This window comes from Protopterus annectens, chromosome 11.part0 (genome assembly GCF_019279795.1).
Source record: "Protopterus annectens isolate FY-2018-M chromosome 11.part0, PAN1.0, whole genome shotgun sequence".
Classification (NCBI taxonomy): Eukaryota; Metazoa; Chordata; order Ceratodontiformes; family Protopteridae; genus Protopterus; species Protopterus annectens.
The window spans coordinates 507967446-507991848 of record NC_056745.1 but is presented as its reverse complement, the minus strand read 5'-3'; the positions used below and the strand labels follow the sequence as shown (position 1 = coordinate 507991848).

The 24403-nt window shown below is 45.4% G+C and overlaps 1 protein-coding gene across 2 annotated transcripts in view; it reads left to right on the top strand.

Moving 5' to 3' along the window:
- Positions 1-24403, top strand: part of CCT2 (chaperonin containing TCP1 subunit 2) — a 980031-nt gene that overhangs the window by 361918 nt on the left and 593710 nt on the right. For both annotated transcript variants that reach the window (XM_044088004.1, XM_044088005.1), the window contains exon 10: positions 11879-11982. In XM_044088004.1, the coding sequence (XP_043943939.1) occupies positions 11879-11982 (104 nt within the window). The remainder of the gene's footprint in view (positions 1-11878; positions 11983-24403) is intronic.

Here is a 24403-nt window from a genome sequence, read left to right as displayed (position 1 = left end):
ACTTCTTCCCATGCTGGGCAAGGAGTCTTGGCTGGTAACTCTAGATCTCAAGGAGGCATACCTGCACGTCCCCATTCGACCAATCTGCAGAAGATACCTCAGATTTCTTGCAGGATCAGAGCACTATCAATTCTCAGCATTGCCCTTTGGCTTATCTACTGCCCAGAGTATTCTCAAAATGCCTGGCATCAGTAATCCCATTGCAGACTACAGGGAATTCAAATTTACCCATACCTGGACTGACTGCCTACTACAAGGGGACAACAAGCAAGCTGACAACAGATTTACAAAGGGTCATTTACTTGCTACAAGGACTGGGATACACAGTCAATTTACAAAAGTCAAGGCTGATACCATCCCAAACAAGGACATTCTTGGGCTGAATTGGACACAGTACAACAAATGGCATTCCTGACTACAGAAAAACAAAAGAACTTCCTCTTTACTTCTTGGCACTAACAAAACTGAACAAGTTAACAGCAAGAAAAGTTCTGCAGGCCTTGGGCTTCATGGCATCATGCATAATCTTGGTCCCATTTGCCAGACTACATATGAGGAAACTACAGTGGTACCTAAAGAATTTATGGTCCCAACACAGACACAGTCTAGAAACAGAAATCCCACTAATTCCATGCTTAAAACAGGAGTTCCTATGGTGGGCTCAGGCATGCCAGTCAAACCCAGGCCTACCCTTTCAGATGTCAACCAAGCCAGACCATCACAACAGACGCTTCAGACCTAGGATGGGGGCCCACATGCTGGACAAATGCGTGCAAGGATTGTGGACACAGGATCAACTTCACCTACACATCAATCTAAAAGAAATGCTGGCAGTAAAACTGGCAATCCAAAAGTTCAAACCATTCCTCAAAGAGGGCCAGTTGATGATAAGGACAGACAACACCACAGTCATGTGGTACATCAACAAACAGGGAGGCACTCATTCATACCCCTATGCAGAATGACCTTGGAGCTGTGGACCCTGGCACTCAGCTACAACATTCAGTTACAGGCAATATTTGTACCGGGAAAGACAATACTCTAGCAGACATATTAAGCAGAACCACTTCGGATGCCCACTAATGGAAGCTGCACCGGACATCTTCAAGACCATCTCAAAGAAATGGGGAATGCCACAGATAGACCTATTCGCATCACCTCTCAATTACCAGGTCAACAAATTATGCACAAGGACATTCCACCCACTAGCATGGAAAGTGGACTCACTCTCCTTCAACTGGAAAGGCCTAACAGCATATGCATTCCCACCTCTTCCTTTGATACACAAGGTACTACTAAAAATCAAGGAAGAACGTCCAAGGATAATCCTGATAGCTCCAAACTGGCCAAGACAACACTGGTACCCACTACTGAAGAGCATGTCTCTGAACAATATGTGGCCAATACCCCCTGATGCCTTTGATGTTAACTCAGAACAACTACAGCATCATACATCCAAACGTAAAATGACTGCAACTGACTGGATGTAACATGACATAGCAGCAGCTAATCCAGAACTTTCCCAAAGAGTTAAAGACATTATTCTTGAAGCACGCAGACCTTCAACAAGAAGGAACTATGCTGGAAAATGGAAAAGGTTTGTCATTTGGAGTACGGAAAGAGGAAAAGATGTGTCAAACATAGATATGCCTAACATTCTGGAGTATCTGGCGAACTTCTTCATTCAGGCCTGTCCTACTCCTCCATCAAGATACATGCATCAGCTATTTCAGCAGAATACAGCTTTGATCCACCTGTTTTTCGCACCTTTGCTCAGGCAGTTCCTCAGAGGAATCAAGAATGTAAAACCTCCAAGGAAACCACCATTACCAGCTTGGGATTTAAACTTTGTGCTAGAAAAGTTGACACTATCACCCTTTGAACCAGCAGCAACAGCAGACCTACAACACCTGTCATGGAAAACTGCTTTCCTACTGGCAATTACTTCAGCAAGGAGGGTTTCAGAACTACAGGCCTTAATGGCAGTGCAACCCTTCCTAATCTTCCACCAAGATAGAGTGTCCATGAGGACTAATCCTACATTTATGCCCAAGGTGGTATCCAGAGTATCTTTAAACCAGGCAATCCACCTACCTACCTTCTTTCCCAACCCACAAAACAGAGGGGAAAGAATACTGCATACCTTGGATGTACATAGACAGTTACGCTACTACTTGGACAGAACAAAAATAGCAGAAAGACTGACCAACTTTTTGTAGCCTATGCAACAGGAAGGAAGGAAAAGCTATTTCCAAACAGACAATCTCCAAATGGATAGGAAATTGCATACGATACTGTTACTCCTTCCATGGAAAACCAATTCCACAGAACATAAGACCTCATTCTACAAGGGCAACAGCCACTACCACAGCCTTCTTACGAGGAGTGGCAACCAAAGACATTATTGAGGCGGCTACTTGGACCTCCGTGCATACATTTGCCAAGCATTATAATTTGCCTCTATATTCCAGATCCCGAGCAGGATTTGCCACTGCTGTACTGCTAAGCATCCTAAACACTCCATAATCTACTTTTATCCTCCTCCCTAGTTGGCTATGGTATTCTACCCACTTGTTATGACTGCAGATGCATCCATGAAGGACATAGTACAGTTTTGTACCTACCATAAATGTAGATGTCCGAACTGGATAGCATCTGCAGTCAGGATTACCTCCCTTCCCTCTGTGGTACTCCTAGGTGTTTACCCTCCTAATAGCTAGCTGTTGGGGAGTCTTTTATGGTGTATTTGTTTGTATATATGTACATATATGCTTATTTTTTGTGTTTACCTCTATCTATTTGGAAACATTGGCATCTATCCAAATTTTAGCCTGCAAGAGGGCTACTGGCATCTGGGGCAAGAAACACTGAGGAAAATGGCGTCGGCTGATGCTTTTATACCCGAAGACCAACAGAGATGACGTCGGGTGGAGTGCGACATCAGCCGGACCCGGACTTTGGAATCCGGCCGACTGCAGGGCTGCCTGACGACAGGACAACCCACTTGTTATGACTGCAGATGCTATCCAGTTCGGACATCTACATTTATGGTAGGTACAAAACTGTACTTTCCCCTTCCTAAGGTCTCACTCGGTGAATCCTCCTTGGATTCTAGATCCCATTCCGGATCTGATATCTCATCCATCCCACTTATCTCCTCCGAACGTGGACAACCTGAAGCTGACCACTTGGCTGCTCCAGTTCCACTCTTGATCAGGACTCCCGGTATTTCGTCCCCTGTTAAGGCCATCCTGGTGGCAGCTCATAAGCCATCCACTAGGAAAGTCTACCGCAGCAAGTGGAACGGTTCTCGTTAGGGCGGAGCGGCAAGGCCTAAACCCTTTCACAGTTCCTCTCCCTTTGGTGCTTGATTTCTTAACCACTCTTTTTAATGATGGCGCCAGCAGTTCCACGGTCAAAGTACAACTTGCGGCAATTTCCCATTATCACATTGGTCATGACTCCAATCCACTGATGTCGGCCAAGTTGTGTAAGATTTTCCTTAAAGGTACTTTTCTTCTCAGGCCCCCTGTAAAGCAAGCGGTTCCTCCTTGGGACCTTTCCTTAGTTCTCCAGGCCTTGACCCCCCCCCCCACTTCGAACCGGCGGCTACGGTAGATCTGAAATTCTTATCTTTCAAGACCGCCTTCTTAGTAGCCATTACTTCGGCCAAGAGAGTTTCAGAGCTTCAAGCATTATCAGCTAAACCTCCTTACTTGGTCTTTCATCCGGACCGTGTTTACCTCAGGACCAACCGTCCTTTCTTCCTAAGGTAGCTTCTGAAGCTAACATTAATCAATCCATTAACCTCCCTGTCTTCTTTCCTAAATATGAAAACAAAGGTGAATACAAGCTTCACTCCTTAGATGTTCACAGGCAACTTAGATTTTATCTAAACAGGACGGCTGGTCATAGGCAATCCGACCAGTTGTTCATTTCCTTTGCTAAATTTAACTTGGGCAAACCAATTTCTAAAGTCTCATTATCTCGCTGGATTTCACAATGTGTCTTATTGGCTTATCAAGCTTCGGGAAGGCCCGCACCGGAGGGTGTACATGCCCATTCAACCCGGTCAGTCTCTACATCGGCAGCCTTTAAGGCTAGGATTCCTCTAGATGACATTTGTGCAGCAGCCACGTGGGCTTCATCTCATACTTTTGTTTCCCACTACAAATTGGATCTTGCATCTAGGGGTAGAGCATCCTTTGGCTCCGGTGCTCGAATATCCTTCCATGATGGCCGCCCAAGATTCAGGTAGCTGGGGACTCTGTCCCACAGGTTGCAGACAAATGAATCTCCTACTTCAGATTTAGAAGTTATGTACTCTCCATAACGTTCCATCTGAGTAGGTGTATTCATTTGTCTGCAACCATCCCGCCCTCCTATCCCCCTGGCCTTTCAGTTTCCTGCATATGTTGTGTTACCCTTTTCAGGGTGTTCTTGCTGTTGGCAAACTCGATCTGAGGTCATGAGGGTAGAGCAGGGCATTATGGGTGAGGGGAGGAGCTTAGAGCTTGGATCCATAGCTGGTAAACCATGCCGGTTCGGATCCGATATCGGATCCATAACCCACAGGTTGCAGACAAATGAATACACCTACTCAGATGGAACGTTATGGTGAGTACATAACTTCTAATTCCTCTCTTGGAAGACTGCCTTCCTTCTGGCCATAACCTCAGCAAGAAGAGTATCTGAGTTACAGGCCCTCATGGCTGTACAGCCATTTCTTATTTTTCATCAAGACAGAGTCTCATTGAGAACCAATCCTTCATTTATGCCAAAGGTGGTATCTAGGGTCTTATTAAACCAAGCTATTCACCTGCCTACCTTCTTTCCAAATCCACAAAACAAAGGGGAATAGCTTCTGCACACCCTGGACATACACAGACAGTTGCGCTACTACTTGGACAGACCTAAAAATTACAGAAAAACCGACCAGGAGTCCGATGACTCCAAGGTTTGTGAATATGAAGACATGCAACCCCTATCTGCTTATGAGGATTCTGATGCAGAGGAATCCATTACTTCTGCCTCTCCTCCAGAGGATTTTTCATTTGGTGAATCCTTACATACTTTAAGGGAGCATTCCCAATAAGAATGTCAGGACTACCCTCCGTCTAAAAAGAGACTTGGGGAATTCTTAGATTTACCACAGCACAGACCTTTAGCCATTCCTCCTGTCTTGGATGTTGTGGATGATGTCTTTATGGAATCCAGTTTGACTCCTGACACACTTCCTCCTGCTCCCAGGAAACCTGACAGGTATTAGAGTCCCTGACCTTCACAAATTCCTTTTCAAAAATCCTACTGCTTACCCAAAAGTCATCTCCCAAGGACCTAAAGGAATAAAAGCAACTACAGCTAAGAATCCCTCCCCCTTGACAGGGATTCCCGAGCTTTAGACAGATGGGGGGGGGGGTAAAAGTGTACACTTATGCAACTCTTGCTATTAGAGCACTACATTGTCAGTTCCACATGCTGAAATACCAGCAACATACCATGGAACTCCGAAAACAAAAAATATCTACCTTTCCTGCTTGTGCAGAAAATAAAGAATTACAGGAGCTTATGCATTCTGCAAGCCAAGTTACTAAACACACCTTGCAATGTGGCTTTGACGTCCTAGAAGCATCTTGCAGGGCAGCAGTCACTGGTTCTGTACTTAGAAGGCATGCTTGGCTTAAGGAACAGACCTTGCCAGACCATGTCAAATCAAAACTATTGGACGCACCACTGAACAATGATAATTTGTTTGGCACCAAGGCAGAAGAGGTCTTAAAAAAGATGGAAGAAAAAGCTAAATCTGTGCAGACAGTTAGACTTATTACAGGTCCTGCCTTCGAGGTTTAGGAGACAGCTCCTCCAAGCATTGGTCCTTTCCGGCATCCTCCAGGCCAGCTCAGGAGAAGCAGAACCCACAGACAGCAGTCTCAGGGGAATGCAGAGATCTAAGCAATGGAGTTCCTCCACTTCAAAAACAGGGAGTGCTAAGCCACCCTCTTATGGAAAGAACTCACAATGACTTTATACCTCCACCCCTCACCTCTGCCCACCTGCTTGTGCCCCTAGGAGGAAAACTCTCCTCCCATGCAAACAACTGTTCCTCTATTACCAATGACCGATAGGTCCCTCAACAGTGTCCCAGGGATACAAATTTTATTTCCACACACTACCAACCCCAAAAGGGTTCCCAGATCTTCCTCCAAACCAGTGGCAGAGTCCAAAAAACAAGTCCATTCTTTGCTCTCTATGAGGGCAATACAACCTGTTCCTGCAGACCAGATAGACCAAGGTTTCTATTACAGGCTTTTCCTGGTACTCAGAAAAGAGGGCACCCGGTGCCCAGTCCTCGATCTATCAATTCTAAACACCTTCCTGGTGATACCAAAATTCAAAATGCTCACCCTCCACCAGCTTCTTCCTATGCTTTCCAGGGATGCTTGGTTTAGCCACCCTAGACCTAAAAGTGGCGTTACCTACACATCCCAGACAGGGAATCTTGCAGGAAATATCTGTTTCCGAGCAGGATCTATGCACTTTCAGATGTCCTTCAAGGATGCATCTGCAGTCATAACATATGGGTTGTCCTGCCTCAGGCAGCCCTTCGGTCAGCCGGATTCCAAAGTCTGGGTCTGGCCTCGGCTGATGTCGCACTTTCCCCGACGTCAGAGCTTCTGGGGTACAAAGGCATCAGCCGACGCCATTTTCCTCAGTCTTTCTTGCCGCGCGGTGCCCGAAGCAGAAGCTGTTTGCAAGTGCCGGTCGGTCAGATCCAGAGATTTCCAAGGAGGCACACATTCCTACCCTCTATGCCGGATGGCAATGAATCTGTGGAACTTATGCCTGAATCTCAATATCCAGCTGCAGGCCAAATTCGTACCAGGAAAAGAAAATTCACTAGCAGACAGCTTAAGCAGAACTAGCACGGATGCCCACGAATGGATGCTGCATCCAGACATCTTCAAACTCATAACAAAGAAATGGGGAATGCCGGAGATAGATCTGTCCGCCTGCCCACTCAACCACCAACTGAAGAAATTCTGCTCAAGGACATACCACCCACAAGCCTGGAGGGTGGACTCCCTCTCTTTCAGCTGGAATGCCCTAACAGTATATGCCTTTCCACCTCTCCCATTGATGTACAAGGTTCTACTGAAGATCAGGGAGGAACAGCCAAAGGTGATACTAATAGCTCTGGACTGGCCAAGACAACACTGGTATCCGCTACTGAGAAGCATGTCTCAGGCGAACTCATGGCCTCTTCCCCTATGGCCTCTTCTTCTAACGCAGAACAATTTCAAGACCCTGCATCCAAACTTGAAAACATTGCAACTAACTGCCTAGAAAATTCCTTAAAGCCAAACCAAACTGTTTTATCTCAGAGGGTGAAGGACATTATCCTGGAGGCTCGCAGACCTTCCACAAGGAAGACATACTCATCTAAATGGAAGAGATTTCTCATTTGGAGCACATCAAAGGGCACAGATGTCACAGTGGCAAACCTAGCACACATCCTAGAGTACTTAGCAGAATTGTTCCACAATGGCCTGTCTTATTCTTCCATTAAGATTCATGCTTCAGCAATTTCAGCAGAATACAATATGGATCCACCTATCTTCTCTCACCCTCTGCTTAGGCAATTTTTGAGAGGGATCAAAAATGTTAAACCTCCAAGGAGACCCCCCCTCTACCTGCATGGGATCTCAACTTTGTGCTGGGAAAATTGACACTGCCTCCTTTTGAATCAGCAGACCTACAGTTTTTATCTTGGAAAACTGCTTTTCTTCTGGCAATCACTTCAGCAAGAAGAGTATCCGAGTTACAGGCATTAATGGCAGTGCAGCCTTTTTCTTATTTTCCACCAGGATAGTGTGTCACTGAGAACCAATCCTACTTTCATGCCAAAGGTGGTATCCAGGGTATCCTTGAACCAAGCTATTCATTTGCCTACTTTCTTCCCTAACCCACAGAACAAAGGAGAAAAACTTTTGCACACATTGGATATACACAGACAACTATGCTACTATCTGGACAGAACTAAAACCAACAGAAAAACTGACCAACTTTTTGTAGCATATGCAACTGGGGTGCAAGGAAGAGCAATTTCCAAACAGACAATTTCAAAATGGATAGGAAATTGCATTCGTTTTTGCTACTCCTTTCATGGAAGGACAGCTCCTGAAAATATCAGGCCTCATTCCACAAGGGCCACAGCCACCACTACAGCTTTCCTACGAGGGGTGGCTACCAAGGACATTTTAGAAGCTGCTACTTGGAGCTCCGTGCATACATTTGCCAAGCATTACAATCTACCTTTATACTCCAGATCCCGAGCAGGGTTTGCAACTGCAGTTCTGCAGGGGATCTTAACTACACCATCCTTCTCTTAGTACCTCCTCCCCCAGTTTGGCTATGGTATTCTACCCATATGTTATGACTGCAGATGTATCCTTGAAGGACATAGTACAGTTTTGTACCTACCATAAATGTAGATGTCCGATAGGTATGCATCTGCAGTCAGGCTTACCCACCCTCCTTCCCCTCTGTGGTATTCCTAGGGTGCTTACCCCTCTTTCAGCTAGCTGGGGGAATCTATTATGGTGTATTTGTTTGTTTGTATATATATGTATATAATTTGCTACTGTTTGGAACTTTTCAGCATTTATCCAAATTTAGCCTTCCTAGAGGGCACCTGGCATCTGGGGCAAGAAACACTGAGGAAAATGGCGTCGGCTGATGCCTTTATACCCCAGAAGCTCTGACGTCGGGGAAAGTGCGACATCAGCCGAGGCCAGACCCAGACTTTGGAATCCGGCCGACCGAAGGGCTGCCTGAGGCAGGACAACCCATATGTTATGACTGCAGATGCATACCTATCGGACATCTACATTTATGGTAGGTACAAAACTGTACTTTCTCTGTACTTCCCTTTGGCTTATCCACTGCTCCCAGAGTTTTCACAAAATGCCTGGCTCCAGCCATTACTTTTTTCAGACAAAGAAATATTCAAATTTACCCTACTTAGACGACTGCCTGATTCAGGCAGACAGTCAGGAAAAGCTGTTACAGCACCTGAACTTTGTAAAGGACCTACTGAGCTCCCTGGGGTGTACTATAAACGAAAAGAAATCCAAACTAGTCCCCACTCAAAAAATTGTATTCCTGGGAGCAAGCCTGGACACAGCATCCCAGATGGCATTTCGTACTCCGGAAAAACAAGCCTTCCTGACAGGCTACTTCTCTCAACTAGCCACCAGAACCCAGTTATCCTCAAGGAAAATCATGCAAGCTCTAGGGCTCATGGCCTCCTGCATTCTACTCATTCCATATGCCAGACTGCATATGAGGAAACTACAATGTTACCTAAAAGCCTTTGGTGTTAACACTCCTAGGACCTGGAAACTGTCATACCAATGATACCCTGTCTAAGGAAGAATTTTCTTTGGTGGGCAGCAGCATGCAACCACAACAAGGGTCTTCCCTTCTCACAACCCCGTGCCGCCCAGACTCTCACCACAGATGCATCCGATTATGCCTGGGGTGCATTCAGGGCCATTGGAGCCCAAGTCAAATACATCTGCACATCAACCAAAAAAAAGATGCTAGCTGTTCAGCACACTCCTGACAGCTTTCAGACCCCCTACTCTCTCCGGGGCCTCTAGTGATCAAATCAGACAACACCACAGTGGTGTGGTACATCAGTAAGCAGGGAGGAACTCGGTCTTATCCTCTCTGCCAACTCGCCATGACCCTTTGGCACACAGCTTCAGCCATGCAAATTCACCTGCTATCTGACAGACTACTTAAGCCGAAACCTGCTAGACCCACACGCGTGGCAGCTAGACCACAGAACCTTCAACCTTGTAACCCAGAAATGGGGCACCCTGAAGGTGGACCTCTTTGTCTCCCACAACAATCACCAGCTCAGCAAATTCTGCACCAAGGAACCTCACAGCAAGGCCTGGAAACTGGATGCTCTATCCTTCCAATGGGTAAACCTCTCAGTTTGTGCATTTCCCCCTGTACCACTAATTTCAAGGGTACTGCTCAAAATAGGGGAGAAAAAAACAAGGGCAATCTTGATTGCCCCAGACTGGCCACGCCAGCACTGGTACCCACTGCATTGCATACTGCCACCCTTGCCACCATGGCACCTACCTCAGATCCCAACACTCCCGACCCAGAAGAATGGAGAATTCATGCATCCACAATTGCAGACCCTGAACCTGACAGCCTGGCTTATTTCCCTGATCTTTCCCCCCAGCTGCCAGCCTAAGCAAGCAAGTACTGGATGTTGTACGTGAGGCCAGAAGCCCCAGCACTAGAAAATCCAATGCTGACAAGTGGCAAAGGCATTGCACCTGGATCCAGGCTAAAGGAGCTGAAACAGCACAGCCCTCCCTACCTCTCATTCTGGATTACCTAGCAGACCTACTACACAGGGGCATATCTTTCTCTTCTATTAAAATGCATGCCTCTGCCATCTCTGCTCATTACAGCACAGAGCCACCTCTCTTCTCTCACCCACACATCAAACAGTTCCTAAGAGGGGCTAACAATTTAAGGCCATCCAGAAGAGCTCCTACCCCAGCTTGGGACCTTAACTTTGTGTTGGAAAAGCTCACACTACCCTCCTTTGAGCCTGCAGCTTCAGCAGAGTTAAAATTCCTCTCTTGGAAAACAGCCTTGCTTCTGGCCATTACTTCAGCTAGAAGAGTTTCAGAGCTACAAGCACTCATGGCTGTAGAACCATTCATCATTTTCCATCCTGACAGGGTCTTCTTCGGGACTAACCCAATTGTCTTGTCTAAAGTGGTGTTCAGTGTGGCTCTCAACCAATCAATTCATTTGCCCACCTTTTTCCCTAACCCACAAAACGAGGGGGAAAGAATTCTGCATTCTCTAGATGTGCACAGACAGCTCAGATTTTGCCTGGATAGGACTAAATCTTTTAGGAAAACTGACCAATTGCTAGTCAGCTTTGCAGCAGGGGCTGAGGGCAAGGCCATATTCAAGCAAACAATCTCCAAATGGATAGCACACTGCATCCATTTCTGCTACAAACACCACAATAAACCACACCCCAAAGGGGGTCAGGACACATTCCACCGGGGCAACCTCCACCTATGCAGCTTTTCTCAGAGGGGTCCCTACCAGGTACATCCTGGAGGCTGCAACATGGCTGTGCATACATTCACCAAGCATTGCCACCTGCCTATCTTCTCCAAGTCCAGGGTGGGCTTTGCCACCGCAGTCTTGCAGGGCATCCTAGCCAGCCCCCATCTTCTTGACTGCCTCCACCCTTTTCTTCAGCTTTGGGAATCAACCCAAGTGTGATGACTGCAACAGTGAAATATGAAGAACATAGTACAGTTGTGTGTACACATACCGTAAATGTAGAAGTTTGAGTGTGTTCACTGTTGCAGTCCTGGTTTCCCACCCTCCATCCCCCCTTGTCTCTGTCTCTTTCTCTCTTCCTCACTTCTTACAGGGAATTTTTGGTATTTACTTTCTACTGGTGGTGTTCTTCCACCATAACCTAGCTCCCTATTTGGGGGCTCCTGACAGTTGGGGCAAGAAAAACTGATGTATTGGCGTAGGCTGCCTGATTTTATACCACTGACAACCTGGCATCAGTCCTGGAGTGACAGCAACTGAAGCAGAAATACTAAGCGTCTGGTATTCGGGTCGACTGAAGGCCACCCCTGGCAGGATAACCCAAGTGTAATGACTGCAACAGTGAATACACTCTAACATCTACGTTTATGGTAAGTGTACACAACTGCACTTTGTCATTGATTCATTTATTTACTGTTTGATTTGCTTCAGAATACAGTTAAAATCATTAGTATAATAATTATGAAATATTTATTTGTAGGCAGTTGATTTATAATTATCCTGAGCAGCTGTTTGCCAATGCTGGTGTTATGGCTATTGAACATGCAGACTTTGCTGGTGTAGAACGTTTGGCTCTTGTTACAGGTGAGAACATTTACTTTTATAGAGCCTTTTATTTGCTTATTAAATTAAAAAGCTTGTTTTTAGCAAATCCACTTTTTCTGTCCATCTCTTTGACAGGTACTCTGAGCTTTTCCTTCAGATGCCATGTGCAGTAACTTGTTTAAAACCAACCTGAATGAAGAAAACAAGATGAGCTGTCAAGCATTCTTTTTTTTTTAATATAACATTATGCTTATTCCTTGATAAGTCATCATATCCATTTAGACATTTTTTTTCCTAGGTCTGTCCTGTTCATCCTTCATTCTAGTATCAAGCATGGTACTTTTCCAAGGCATTTCCTTGCAGGTTTTCACCAAGTATAATCCAAAGCAGCTTAAATGTGATCAAATAATGGTATGGGATGTAATCAGTCTTAATAACTTTAAGCCTTCACCAAGTTTGTCTTGAAGTCCATAAGCTGTCTCCAGTCCTTCCTTTAATGGCATCTCCCATATTTTACCTATGTTCTCAACACAACTCCTACTAATCTTCTTTCGGGTTGTGTAGTTCATTGGTGTTTTGAAGCTATATATTTAGTTCCAGGTTGTTCATAAAAATTGAAAAACTGAATATTTCTGTATAATAACCAGTTACAAATTAGTTTGATGAAGTAAACTGGTATTCATCATACTGATCACTGCTGCATCAGCCTTGGCTGCGTTGGTTATATCCTGCCAATGATATAATAGCTGGCCCAACCTCCAGAGCTTTAGGGCTTACATTCCATGCATCTCCAAACTGTCAAGCAATTCAAGCTGAGCAGGCTAAAAAATGTGTGGACACGACTCCCTTCAGAGCTTTACTGCTGCTGAAAAAAGTATGTTCTTCTGAGGTTTTTGACAGTTTTCTTGTGCTTTCCTTTGCTGGGCAGAGAATTTCCATTTGGAGAAAAAACTTCCATCAAAAATAGCAGTTGCTGCTTGTCTTCCCTTGAAAGAGGCACCATTTTTGGCTTCGTACTGGTCCCATGGTTGGTCCTTCTTTCAGCCATCAAAAAAAAAAAAAAAAAACCATTAAGCAAGCAGCCTTTGCCAACACAGCAGGCTAGCAATTTTCCTCAGCCGCCAGTGGGTGAGACTGCTGTGGCCGTTTGTCATACCTGAGATCACTCGTCTTTTACCCCAGATCCCTCTAGGGTAGCACCTACAGCCACTGTGGAGCAGGGGTTAGCCATATCCACTTTGGCTGTTGGGATCCCCTTACTGGGCAAGGAAGAGACATTCTCGTCTGTCCTGGGGGAGGGAACAAGGAAGGTTTCTCTGTTGTCTCAGATTATTATGCCCATCCCTGGGGAACCAGCTGATACAATTAGTAACAAGGATGGCCCCATTTTTCATAAAAAAAAAAAAAAGAAAAAAACAAGCATGTGTCTACTCCTCAAATTCCTTTGGACTGGAGTAGTTTATTGGGTCTGGCTCTGGGTTTAAATTAGACTGCTGTTTGTTCTTATAAAGTAGTTTTTGGAAAAAGGAGGAGGGATTCCCTTTGAAGGGATTAAAATTTCTGTTTCTAAGCAGGAAGATGCAGGGATGGATACAGTTTTATTTTTCCTCAGATTTCTGATTCAGAGGATAGTTCAGTTTCTGATTCTCCCTGTGGGAATTTCTCTTTGAGACTGTTGCTAGAAAGTAACACTGTTTTCATTGGGAGAACAGAGGTTTCTTAGATGTTCTTCGTGTTTCACTGTTGCAGTCATTACATTTGTGTTATCTGCTTGCAGTAGCCCTCAGTCGGCCTGATTAGCAAAGTCTTGGGTCCTGCATCGGTTGCTGTCCCTTCTTGAATTAAGTCAGGTCGTCAGGGGTATAAAACATGCTGCCGACACCATTAACCCCAGTCTTTCTTGCAGTGCGGTGTGCGAAACAGAAGCAGTTCGCAAGTGCTGGTTGGTTGACTCCTGAAATTTTCGTTTTGGAGTTTCAGAACTGAAGTCTTCAACTAAAGCCAAGTACACCATTGGGGAAACTTTTTCTTGCTCCTTACCAATGTCAGTAAAAGTTAATAATTGCATTACTTGTGGAAAACAAATACCTCAAAAAGATTTTCATTTGTACTGTATTCCTTGCCTAGGCCCTGACCACAAAGTACCTTGCTGTCTACTAAAGAACTAAAAATATTAGAAAATCAGATCAACTCTTTGTCTCGTTCTCAGACAATAGACTTGGGGCTCCAGTTTCTAAAGTAACTCTGTTCAGATGGATTTCTAGTTGCATTTCCTTCATTTATACTTCAAATGGCAAGGAATTACCATTTAAAGTGAAGGCTCATTCTACATGATCGTTGTCTACCTCTACTGCTTTTTAGGCTAGGATGTCTATGGATGATATTTGAGCTGCAGCCACATGGACATCGCCTCACACCTTTATTAGTCACTACAAATTGGATCTGATATCTAGAGGCAGATCTTCCTTTGGTTCCACAGTGCTCAGGAGTATTTTTCAATGAGCCACCCAAAGTTTAGATGCTAGGGACACTGTCCCAAGGGTAAAAATGTAGGCGAGATTGGCGTACATAACATCAAGAAGTTATGTACTCACCATAACGTTCGATGTGTGTAGTCCATCTCGCCTCACATTCTTACTAACCCACCCACCTACCCCCTCCTGGAGGACCTAGAGGTTTAGTCTCTGGTTTCAGTATCCTTTTTTGTTGGGCTGGTTCTTCCTTTCAGCAGTTTGTGTATGTGTGTATATGAGCTTGCAGCAGACAAGATCTGGGATGGCTGCGTTGCAGTATGGAATACCTCTTGGCCACGAGCCAATTGAAGACTTCGAGCTAGAGTATGGCCGAGTTGGAGCCGAGGTTCGGCTCTAAACCCAAGGGTAAGAATGTGAGGTGAGATGGACTACATACATCGAACGTTATGGTGAGTACATAACTTCTTGTTTCCTCTGATGACCAGGATTTACCATTATCTACCTATGAGGATTCTGATGCAGAGGACTGTATTCCCTCTGCTTCCCCTCCAGAGGATTTCTCTTTTGGTGAAACCTTGCATATTCTTAGGGAGCATTTTCATTGGGAAAGCCAGGATTACTCTGAGGCTTAGGGATTTCTTACTCCTGCCCCAAGACAGGCCTTTAGCTATAGCCCTGTACTGGACATTGTTGATGATGCCTTTTCGGAATCTAGCTTGGCCCCTGACTCTTTACCTCCTGCTCCCAGAAAAGCTGATGGATATTACAGGCTTCCTGACTCTCACAAGTTCCTTTTTAAAAATCCTACTGCGGATCCTGAGACCATTTCACAGGGACCCAGTGGTATTAAGGCTACTACTTCCAAAAATCCTACCCCTTCTGATAGAGATTCCAGGGTGCTATATAGATGGATTAAGAAGGTATACACTTATGCAACATTGACCATTTAAACTGCCAGTTTCATATGTTAAAGTATCAGCAGCATATTATTGGATTGCTTAAACAGAAAATGATGTTGATTCCTGACTGTGCTGAAAATAAGGATTTACAGGATTTAATGTATTCTGCTGAACAAGTTGGAAAACATACTTTGCAATGTGGTTTTGATTCACTAGAGGCATCTTGCAGGGCTGCTGTCACTGGGTCTGTGCTTAGAAGGCATCCTTGGCTTAAGGAGCAATCTTTGCCAGATCATGTTAAAGCTAAATTGCTGGATGCTCCCTTAAATCAAGACCGCCTGTTTGGCAACAAAGCAGAAGTAGTACTTAAAAAGATGGAGGAAAAAGCTAAATCTGTGCAAACTGTTAAAGGTTTCCTACAAGTACAGCCTCCAAGATTTAGTAGGCATTGGCCGTGTAAGAACTGATCCTTTCCTGCCTCTTCAGGCCTTCTCAGTCCAAACCCAGAACCAGCAGAACACCCAGGCTTCAGTCCCAAGGTACTCACAGGACTAAGTGATGGGCTCCCACTTCCGAATCAGGGAGTAAAGACTCCCCCTATGGTAAATTGTCTCAGTGACTTAACTTTAAAACTTCCAAGCCTTTCTCAACTGACTGCTCTTTTAGGGGGAAAGATTGCTCTGCAGACAAAAAACTGGGAATTAATTACCCAGGACAAATGAGTTTTAAATATAATTTCCCAAGGATACACATTTCACTTTCACACGTTACCAACCCCAAACAGATTGCCAGATCTACCCCCAAATCAGTGGGCAGAGGCTCAAAAGCAAGTACTCTCTCTTAAGCATAAGGGCTATTCAGACTGTACCAGAACAGGAAAATGGACAAGATTTCTACTCAAGACTTTTCCAGGTACCCAGAAAAGGCAACTCATGGCATCCTATCCTGGACCTTTCTATCCTAAACACCTTTTTGGTGATCCCAAAATTTGAGATGCTAACTCTTCACCAATTGCTTCCTATGCAGGGGCAAGGATGCCTGGTTGGCAACACTGGATTTAAAGGAAGCCTACCTGCACATTACAATCAGGAAATCGTGCAGAAGATACCTACGCTTCAAAGCAGGCTACATGCACTATCAGTTCTCTGCACTACCCTTTGGCTTATCTATTGCGCCCAGGGTATTTACAAAATGCCTAGCCTCTAGTCATTGCATTTTGCAGGCAAAGAAATATTCATATATACCCATACCTGGAAGATTGTCTAATTCAGGCAAAAAGCAAGGACAGACGTTCGAATCATCTGGTGTTTGTACAAAAGGTGCTAACTTGTCTGGGGTACACCATAAACGAAAAGAAATCACACCTGGGTACCCTGTCAACAAATTATATTCCTGGGAGCAAGCTTGAACACTACTTCCCAGATGACTTTCCTTACGCTAGAGAAACAAATTCATTTGATAGCTTATTTCAAACTAATGGCCACAAAAACCCTGCTATCTGCAAGGCAAATACTGCCAGCCTTCGGGTTCATTGCCTCCTGCATTCTCCTTATTCCATATGCAAGACTGCATATGAGGAAAATACAGTGGTATCTAAAAAGCCTATGGTGTCAACATTCTCAGGATCTTGAAGCAATGATTCCTATCGTACTTTGCCTACAGTTAGAGTTCCTGTGGTGGGCAGTGGCCTGCCACCAATACAAGGGACTACCATTCACTCTACCCCCTGCCGCCCAAACCCTAACAGATGCATCAGACTAAGCATGGAGGGCTCACCTGGCAGGGAAGTGCATTCATGGCAAATGGAACCCAAGTCAAATGCATCTGCATATCAATCAAAAAGAAATGTAGCTGTACTGAATGCTCTGACAGCCTTCAAGATCACATTCTTCCAGGACAGTTAATGGTAAGGATGGACAACACCACTGTTATGTGGTACATAAGCAAGCAGGGGGGGGGGCCCATTCATACCCCCTCTGCAGACTAGCCATGGCTCTGTGGAATACAGCCTTGAGCTATCAAGTGCATCTACAGGCTCAATTCCTGCCAGGAAAGCTAAATACACTGGCAGACGAACTAAGCAGAAATCTCATGGACCCACACGATTGGAAACTGGAACCTAAGACTTTCAACATGTTGATAAACAAATGGGGGAGCCCAGATATAAACCTGTTTGCCTCCCCCCCCAGAACTACCAATTGGAAAAATTCTGCACAAGGACTCCCCACAATCAAGCTTGGAAAATGGATGCTCTGTCCTTCAGCTGGAAAAATCTATCAGTTTATGCCTTTCCTCCTTTGCCTCTGCTCTCCAAACTGCTACTAAAGATCAAACAAGACAAACCAAGGACGATACTGATTGCACCTGACTGGCCACGCCAACACTGGTACCCACTCTTGCGCAGTGTGTCACTGCTGGCACCTGCCTCAGACCCCTACCTTGCTGTCCCAGCAGGAAGGCCAGATTCTGCATCCTCAGCTTCAAACCCTGAACCTGGCAGCCTGGCTAATTGACCTCTCTGTTATCATTCCCTCAGTAAACAGGTGTTGGATGTAATTTTGGAGGCAAGGAGGCCTAGTACTAGAAAATCTTATGCTGAAAAATGGAAAAGATTCTGTTCCTGGAACCAAACTCAAGAGATGGGCACAGCAGCGCCCAATTTACCTCAGATTCTTCAATAATTAACTGAGATGCTTCACAAGGGCCTTTTCTTTTTCCTCCATCAAAATTCATGCCTCAGCCATTTCAGCTCATTACAAAACGGAACCACCCCTCTTCTCTCATCCTCTGCTGAAACAGTTCCTCAGAGGGGCCAAAAACTTAACACCACCCAGGAGAGCCCCAACTCCAGCCTGGAACCTTAACTTTGCATTGAAAAAACTCACTCTACCTCCTTTTGAGCCAGCTGCAAGTGCAGAGTTAAAATTCCTTTCTTGGAAAACAGTCTTCCTTTTAGCAATCACTTCAGCAAGAAGGGTATCTGAATTACAGGCCCTTATGGCAGTGGAGCCTTTCATCATCTTTCATGCGGACAAGGTGTCCCTCAGGACCAATCCCTCCTTCATGCCCAAGGTAGTATCCAGTGTGGCTCTTAATCCGTCCATTCATTTGCCAACCTTCTTTTCTAATCCACAGAACAAAGGGGAACGGATACTGCACTCCTTGGATGTGCACAGACAACTTGGATTTTACTTGGACAGGACTAAACCTCAAAGGAAATCTGAACAACTGCTGGTAGCATTTGCTGCAGGGGCAGAGAGGAAGGCCATTTAAAAGCAAACCATTTCTAAATGGATAGTCTATTGCATTAATTTCTGCTATAAGCACCATGGAAAACCTATCCCACAGGGGATAAGACCACACTCAACCAGGGCTGCATCTACCTCTACAGCCTTTCTCAGAGGTGTCCCTACCAGGGACATCCTAGAAGCTGTTACCTGGAGTTCTGTATATACTTTCACCAAGCATTACCATTTGCCTATTTTCTCTTAATCCAGAGCTGGCTTTGCTACTGTAGTCTTGCAGGGCCTTATAGCTGGTCCTAATGCTGTCTAAATTCCTCTTCCCAACCTTAGCTTTGGGAATCTACCCAAATGTGATGACTGCAACAGTGAAACACAAAGAACATAGTACAGATGTTCTTCATGTTTCTCTGTTGCAGTCATTACATTTGGGTAATCTACTGGCAGGTTGCAGGTTGATGTTCATCGTGTTTCACTGTTGCAGTCATCACTGTAGGGTTCTTCCTGCCGGCAGGCAGTCCTCGGTTGGCCAGAATCCTAAAGTCTGGGTCCGGCGTCGGCTGTTCAGTCATGCTCCCTGACGTCAGAGCGCCAGGAGTACAAAGCTGCCAGCCGACGCCATGTTCTCCAGTCTTTCTTGCCGTGCGGTGAAAGCAGTTCGCAAGTGCCAGCCGGCTGACTCCTGATATTTTTTTATGCTTCAGTCCGAAGACTTACTCCTTCTTCTTCTCAAAGCGAAGTACCTCGTTGGGGAAACTTTTTTCTTGCTCCAGTCCGATGTCAGAAAAAGTTAATAATTGCATTTCTTGTGGGAATCAAATACCTCATAAGGATTTCCATTCTTACTGTATTCCTTGTTTAGGCCTTGTCCACGATGTAGCTAGTTGTCGGTTTTGTGCTAGATTTAACTAACGTACGATTAAGCGGAGGTACGATTTTGCTTTTTACTACTTTGGTAGGCGATTTAATTATAAAATGTCGTCGGACACGCTTCCGACTACCGGAGTTCACAAACGACGCAAGGATAAGGACAGGCCTCCGAGGTCCAAATCCGACGACGTTATACAACCAGAGCCAGCTTCAGATTCGGCCGTCGTCAGTGAGGCGCTTTCGCAGCCCCTGTCGTCGGCCATTTCAGAACCGATAGCCGAAACGGACTCCCACGAAGAGCCAACTAGGCCTTTGAGCACTCCAGCTGCAGGACCTTCGGACACTGCTCCCTCAGATGGGTCCGGAGCCGCTGTGCAGGTACCGGCTTCCGAGGGGGTTTTCAGGCCTACACAGCTTCTGATAAAGGCAAAACCCATGACAAAGACAAAGACTCCTTCTAAATCTAAGACACCAGCCCAGGCCTCTTCTGATCCTGGACCCAAATCACAGAAACAGTTACTTAAAATGGCGGAGGACTTGCTAACCATGGTTAGCGGTTCACATCCCCCTCCAGACAAAAGGCCAAGGCAAGAGTTGGATTATGAATCTTCTGATCAGGCATCTATTTCTTCAGTGTCTTCCTCTGAACAGGAATATTCTTTCCCTCCTTATGAGGATTCTGATGCTGAGGAATCTTTTCCATCAGCTTCTCCCCCTGAGGATTTTTCTTTTGGGGAAACTTTACATGACATGAGGGAACATTTTCACTGGGAGGGACAGGAGTACTCTGAATCTAAGAGAAGGCTCAGGGATTTCCTTCTTCTTCCCCAACATAGACCCCTGGCTATTCCTCCTATTTTGGATATTGTGGATGATGCTTTTTGTGAGGCTAATTTAACTCCTGACTCCTGTCCTTCAGCTCCTGCTAAGCCCGACAGATATTACAGGGTCCCTGACTCCCACCAGTTCCTTTACAAAAATCCTACTGCTGATCCAGAAACCATTTCTCAGGGTCCTAAGGGGGGGGGGGGGGGTTAAGGCTGCCTCTGCTAAAAATCCTATTCCGACAGATAAGGATTCCAGAGCTTTGGAGGGATGGGGCAAAAATGTGTATACTTCTGCTACTTTATCGATTAGGGCTTTAAATTGCCAATTTCATATGCTAAAATATCAGCAATTTCTACTGTCTGTTATGAAACAAAAGTTAGGTACCATTTCTGCATGTACAGATAAGGAATTACATGATTTTGATGCATGCTACTGAACAAGTGGGGAAGCATAGTTTACACTGTGGTTTTGATGCCTTGGAGGCTTCTTGCAGGGCGGCTGCCTCTGGCACAGTCATTAGAAGACATGCTTGGTTAAAGGAACAAAACTTACCTGATCAAGTGAAAGCAAAGTTACTGGATGCTCCTGTTCAGCATAATGTTTTTGGGCCTAAGGCTGAAGAGGTGATAAAGAAAATGGAGGATAAGGCAAAATCCATGCAAACGGTTAAGGATTTCTTACAAGTTCAGCCCCCTAGATTTAGCAGAAATTGGTCAACAAAAAATTGGTCTTTTCCCAGCTCGGACAGTTCTCAGAGGGGTTGATATAGGTGCACCAGAGGGAGGCTTCAAACACAGACCTAGACAATGGAGTGCTTCCACCTCCAGGGGTGGAGAGGACAGACCTCAATCATTTAGAAAACAGGCTCAATGACTCCCCCTGCATGGCTCCAGGAACTTCTCTCCTGGATGCCCCTCTAGGAGGAAAACTCTCTCTTTTTCAACAAATTTGGACTTACATAACCCAAGACAAGTGGGTTCTGGATGTAGTTTCAAGAGGTTACACATTCCACTTTCATACCTTGCCAACACCAAACGGATGGCCAGACCTACCAAAACACCAATGGTCCAAGGCATTAAACCATGTGGGATCCCTCATGGCTATAAGGGTCATAGAACTGCTTCCACAATCAGAGACTGGGCAGGGCTTTTACTCGAGGCTCTTTCTAGTTCCCAGAAAGCAAAACTCATGGAGACCCATCCTGGATCTGTCAGTTTTAAATACTTTCCTGGAGATACCAAAGTTCAAAATGCTTACTCTGCAGCAGCTCCTGCCAATGTTGAGCAAAAATGCATGGATGGTGACATTGGATTTAAAGGAGGCTTACCTTCACATCCATATCAGACAGGAGTGCAGAAAATACTGCCGGTTCAAGGCCGGCTCGAAACATTACCAATTCTCTGCCCTGCCCTTTGGCTTGTCTACTGCGCCCAGGGTCTTCACCAAGTGCCTGGCACCAGTAGTAGCTTATTGCAGACTCAAGGGAATTCAAATTTACCCTTATCTGGACGACTGCCTTATTCAAGCAGACAGCAAGGCTGTTTTACTCCAGCACCTGCAATTTGTTCAAAATCTTCTCAAGTATCTGGGATTCACTGTAAACATAAAGTCAAATTTGACCCCCACACAACAGATAACTTTTCTGGGTGCTCTTTTAAACACAACAACCCAGATGGCATTCCTGACATCCTAAAAACAACTACAGCTGGCTTCCACTTTCAAAACCTTGGCTTCTATAACTCGGCTAACTGCAAGGAAATTCCTGCAGGCTTTGGGTTACATGGCCTCCTGCATCCTTCTCATACCAAATGCAAGACTACATATGAGAAAAAATACAATGGTACCTAAAAAGTGTATGGTCCCAGCATTGCCACAGTCTAGACACACAGATTGCTATCTTGCCTTGCCTACAAAAGGAATTCCATTGGTGGTCCATGGCATGTCTTCACAACAAAGGCAAAGCCTTCAGTCTACCTCCAGCCAGCCAAGTGTTAACCACAGACATCTCGGATTACGCATGGGGAGCCCACTTGCAGTGAAAGGGTCTGCAAGGTTTTTGGACAGAGGATCAGAAGCACCTACATATCAATTTAAAAGAGCTGTTAGCTGTTCAGAATGCCTTCTTGGCTTTCAGGGATCTTCTACAACCAGGGCAACTACTGATACGAACCGACAACACCACAGTTATGTGGTACATAAACAAGCAGGGGGGCTCACATTCCTACCACCTTTGCAGACTAGCCATGACTTTATGGAACACAGCACTAGCTTGCAAAGTGGATCTACAAGCTCATTTCCTGCCAGGGAAACAAAATACTTTGGCAGACAGCCTGAGCAGGAACCTGTCAGACCCACACGAGCGAATGTTAGACACCCACATATTCAAGACGATTACAGAAGCCTGGGGCTGCCCGGACATAGATCTATTTGCATCCTCCCTCAACCACCAGTTACAGATTTTTTGCACAAGGACTTTTCACAAGCTAGCATGGAAAGTGGATGCACTATCATTCAGTTGGAAAAACCATAAGGGGTATGCCTTTTCACCACTACCTCTTCTACCACGACAACAAACCAAACACATAAACACACAAAATCATACTCTGAGGCTCTAAATAAAAATCTGCCTAAGCAGCAGAGACCTCCAAAGCAGACACCCAAGCAACCGCTAACCCAAAACAAAACGCGTGCAACACATAACTCACAAAGCCAGTGTGCCGAACAGTCACAGCCCTTAAGGCTAAACAACACACCTGATACACTTGTAATAGGTGACTCTATCGTCAGGCACACTGATGTCCCGCTCACCAGACTGAACAAGGAGAAGGTCACGGTGAGCTGCCTGTCGGGCGCTAGGATCCGCCACATAACACAAGCACTCAGGTCACTCCAAGGCAAGTACAAATATGACTCAGTCATTGTCCATGCTGGTGTGAATGACCTGAGACGTACCTCCCTGGACTACATGAAGAGACATAGAGGAGCTCTCTGAGCATGTAGCCCAGGCCGGTATGACCCTGACCTTGAGTAGCATCTTACCCTCACCAAGAATGATGCCACAATATGAAGACAAGATGATCAATTTCAACAACTGGCTTAAGTGTTGGTGTCATTCAAAGGGGATCCAATGCCTGTCAGCCTGGGATGACATGCTCGACAAGCCACGATGCTTCGCTAGGGACGGCTTGCACCTGTCACCCTGGGCTTTGGATATTGGCAAAGGCTCTTGCTACCCCATAGTGCCTTTTTAGGCAAGGCTCAAAAGACAAACCCACCTCCATAGGTATCACAAGGGATAAGAAACTAAGAGTAATGCTACTCACTGCCAGAAGTCTAAACCTCAAGATGCACGTTTCGAAACTCTCCTTAGCATGGAGAACATCGATATCTGTGCAGTAACAGAAACCTGGTTCAAGGCTCCCGAGAGCACCCCAGCACTACCAGGTTATACCTCATACCATGCTTTTCGGCCCCAAAACTTGGACTGAACCACAAAAGGAGGGAGTATCAATATTAGTCAAAGATACCCACACCTCCAGGTAGTGGCACAGCACGAAGCATCAGAGACTATCCATGTGCAACAAACTGTGGGTAAAACTGCCTTCCAGTTTATAGCCTGCTACAGACCACCCTCCCAAACACAGGAACCCACTTGGCCTTCCTGAGAATACTGGAAAATATGAAGGTCTCTCCAAACACCATTATATTGGGCGACTTCAACTACCCAAACATAGACTGGGAGCATTACTCTAGCTCCAACACCCTAGCCCAAAGGTTCCTAGAATTTATAAACTCAAATGCTATGGAACAACTTGTTACCACTCCCACAAGAGGGGAAAACATACTGGACCTGATCATCACCAATATGGGGACACTATGCTCCAGACCAGAAGTGTATCCCTCACTGGTAAGATCAGACCATAAACTAATCTCACTGGATATTCACATCCCGACCCCACCCCCTGCCCAGAAAACCACAGTGAAAAACTTCTCTAAAGCAAATTTCACACGCCTCAAAACCGAGGCGAAATCCTTCAAAGCCCCCAGGCCTGTGGAAAATACGTCCCAGACCGCAGAATCCTTTATAAACGCATTCTATGAACACCTTCAGGAATGCATGGATCATGCAATCCCAAATAAAACCAAG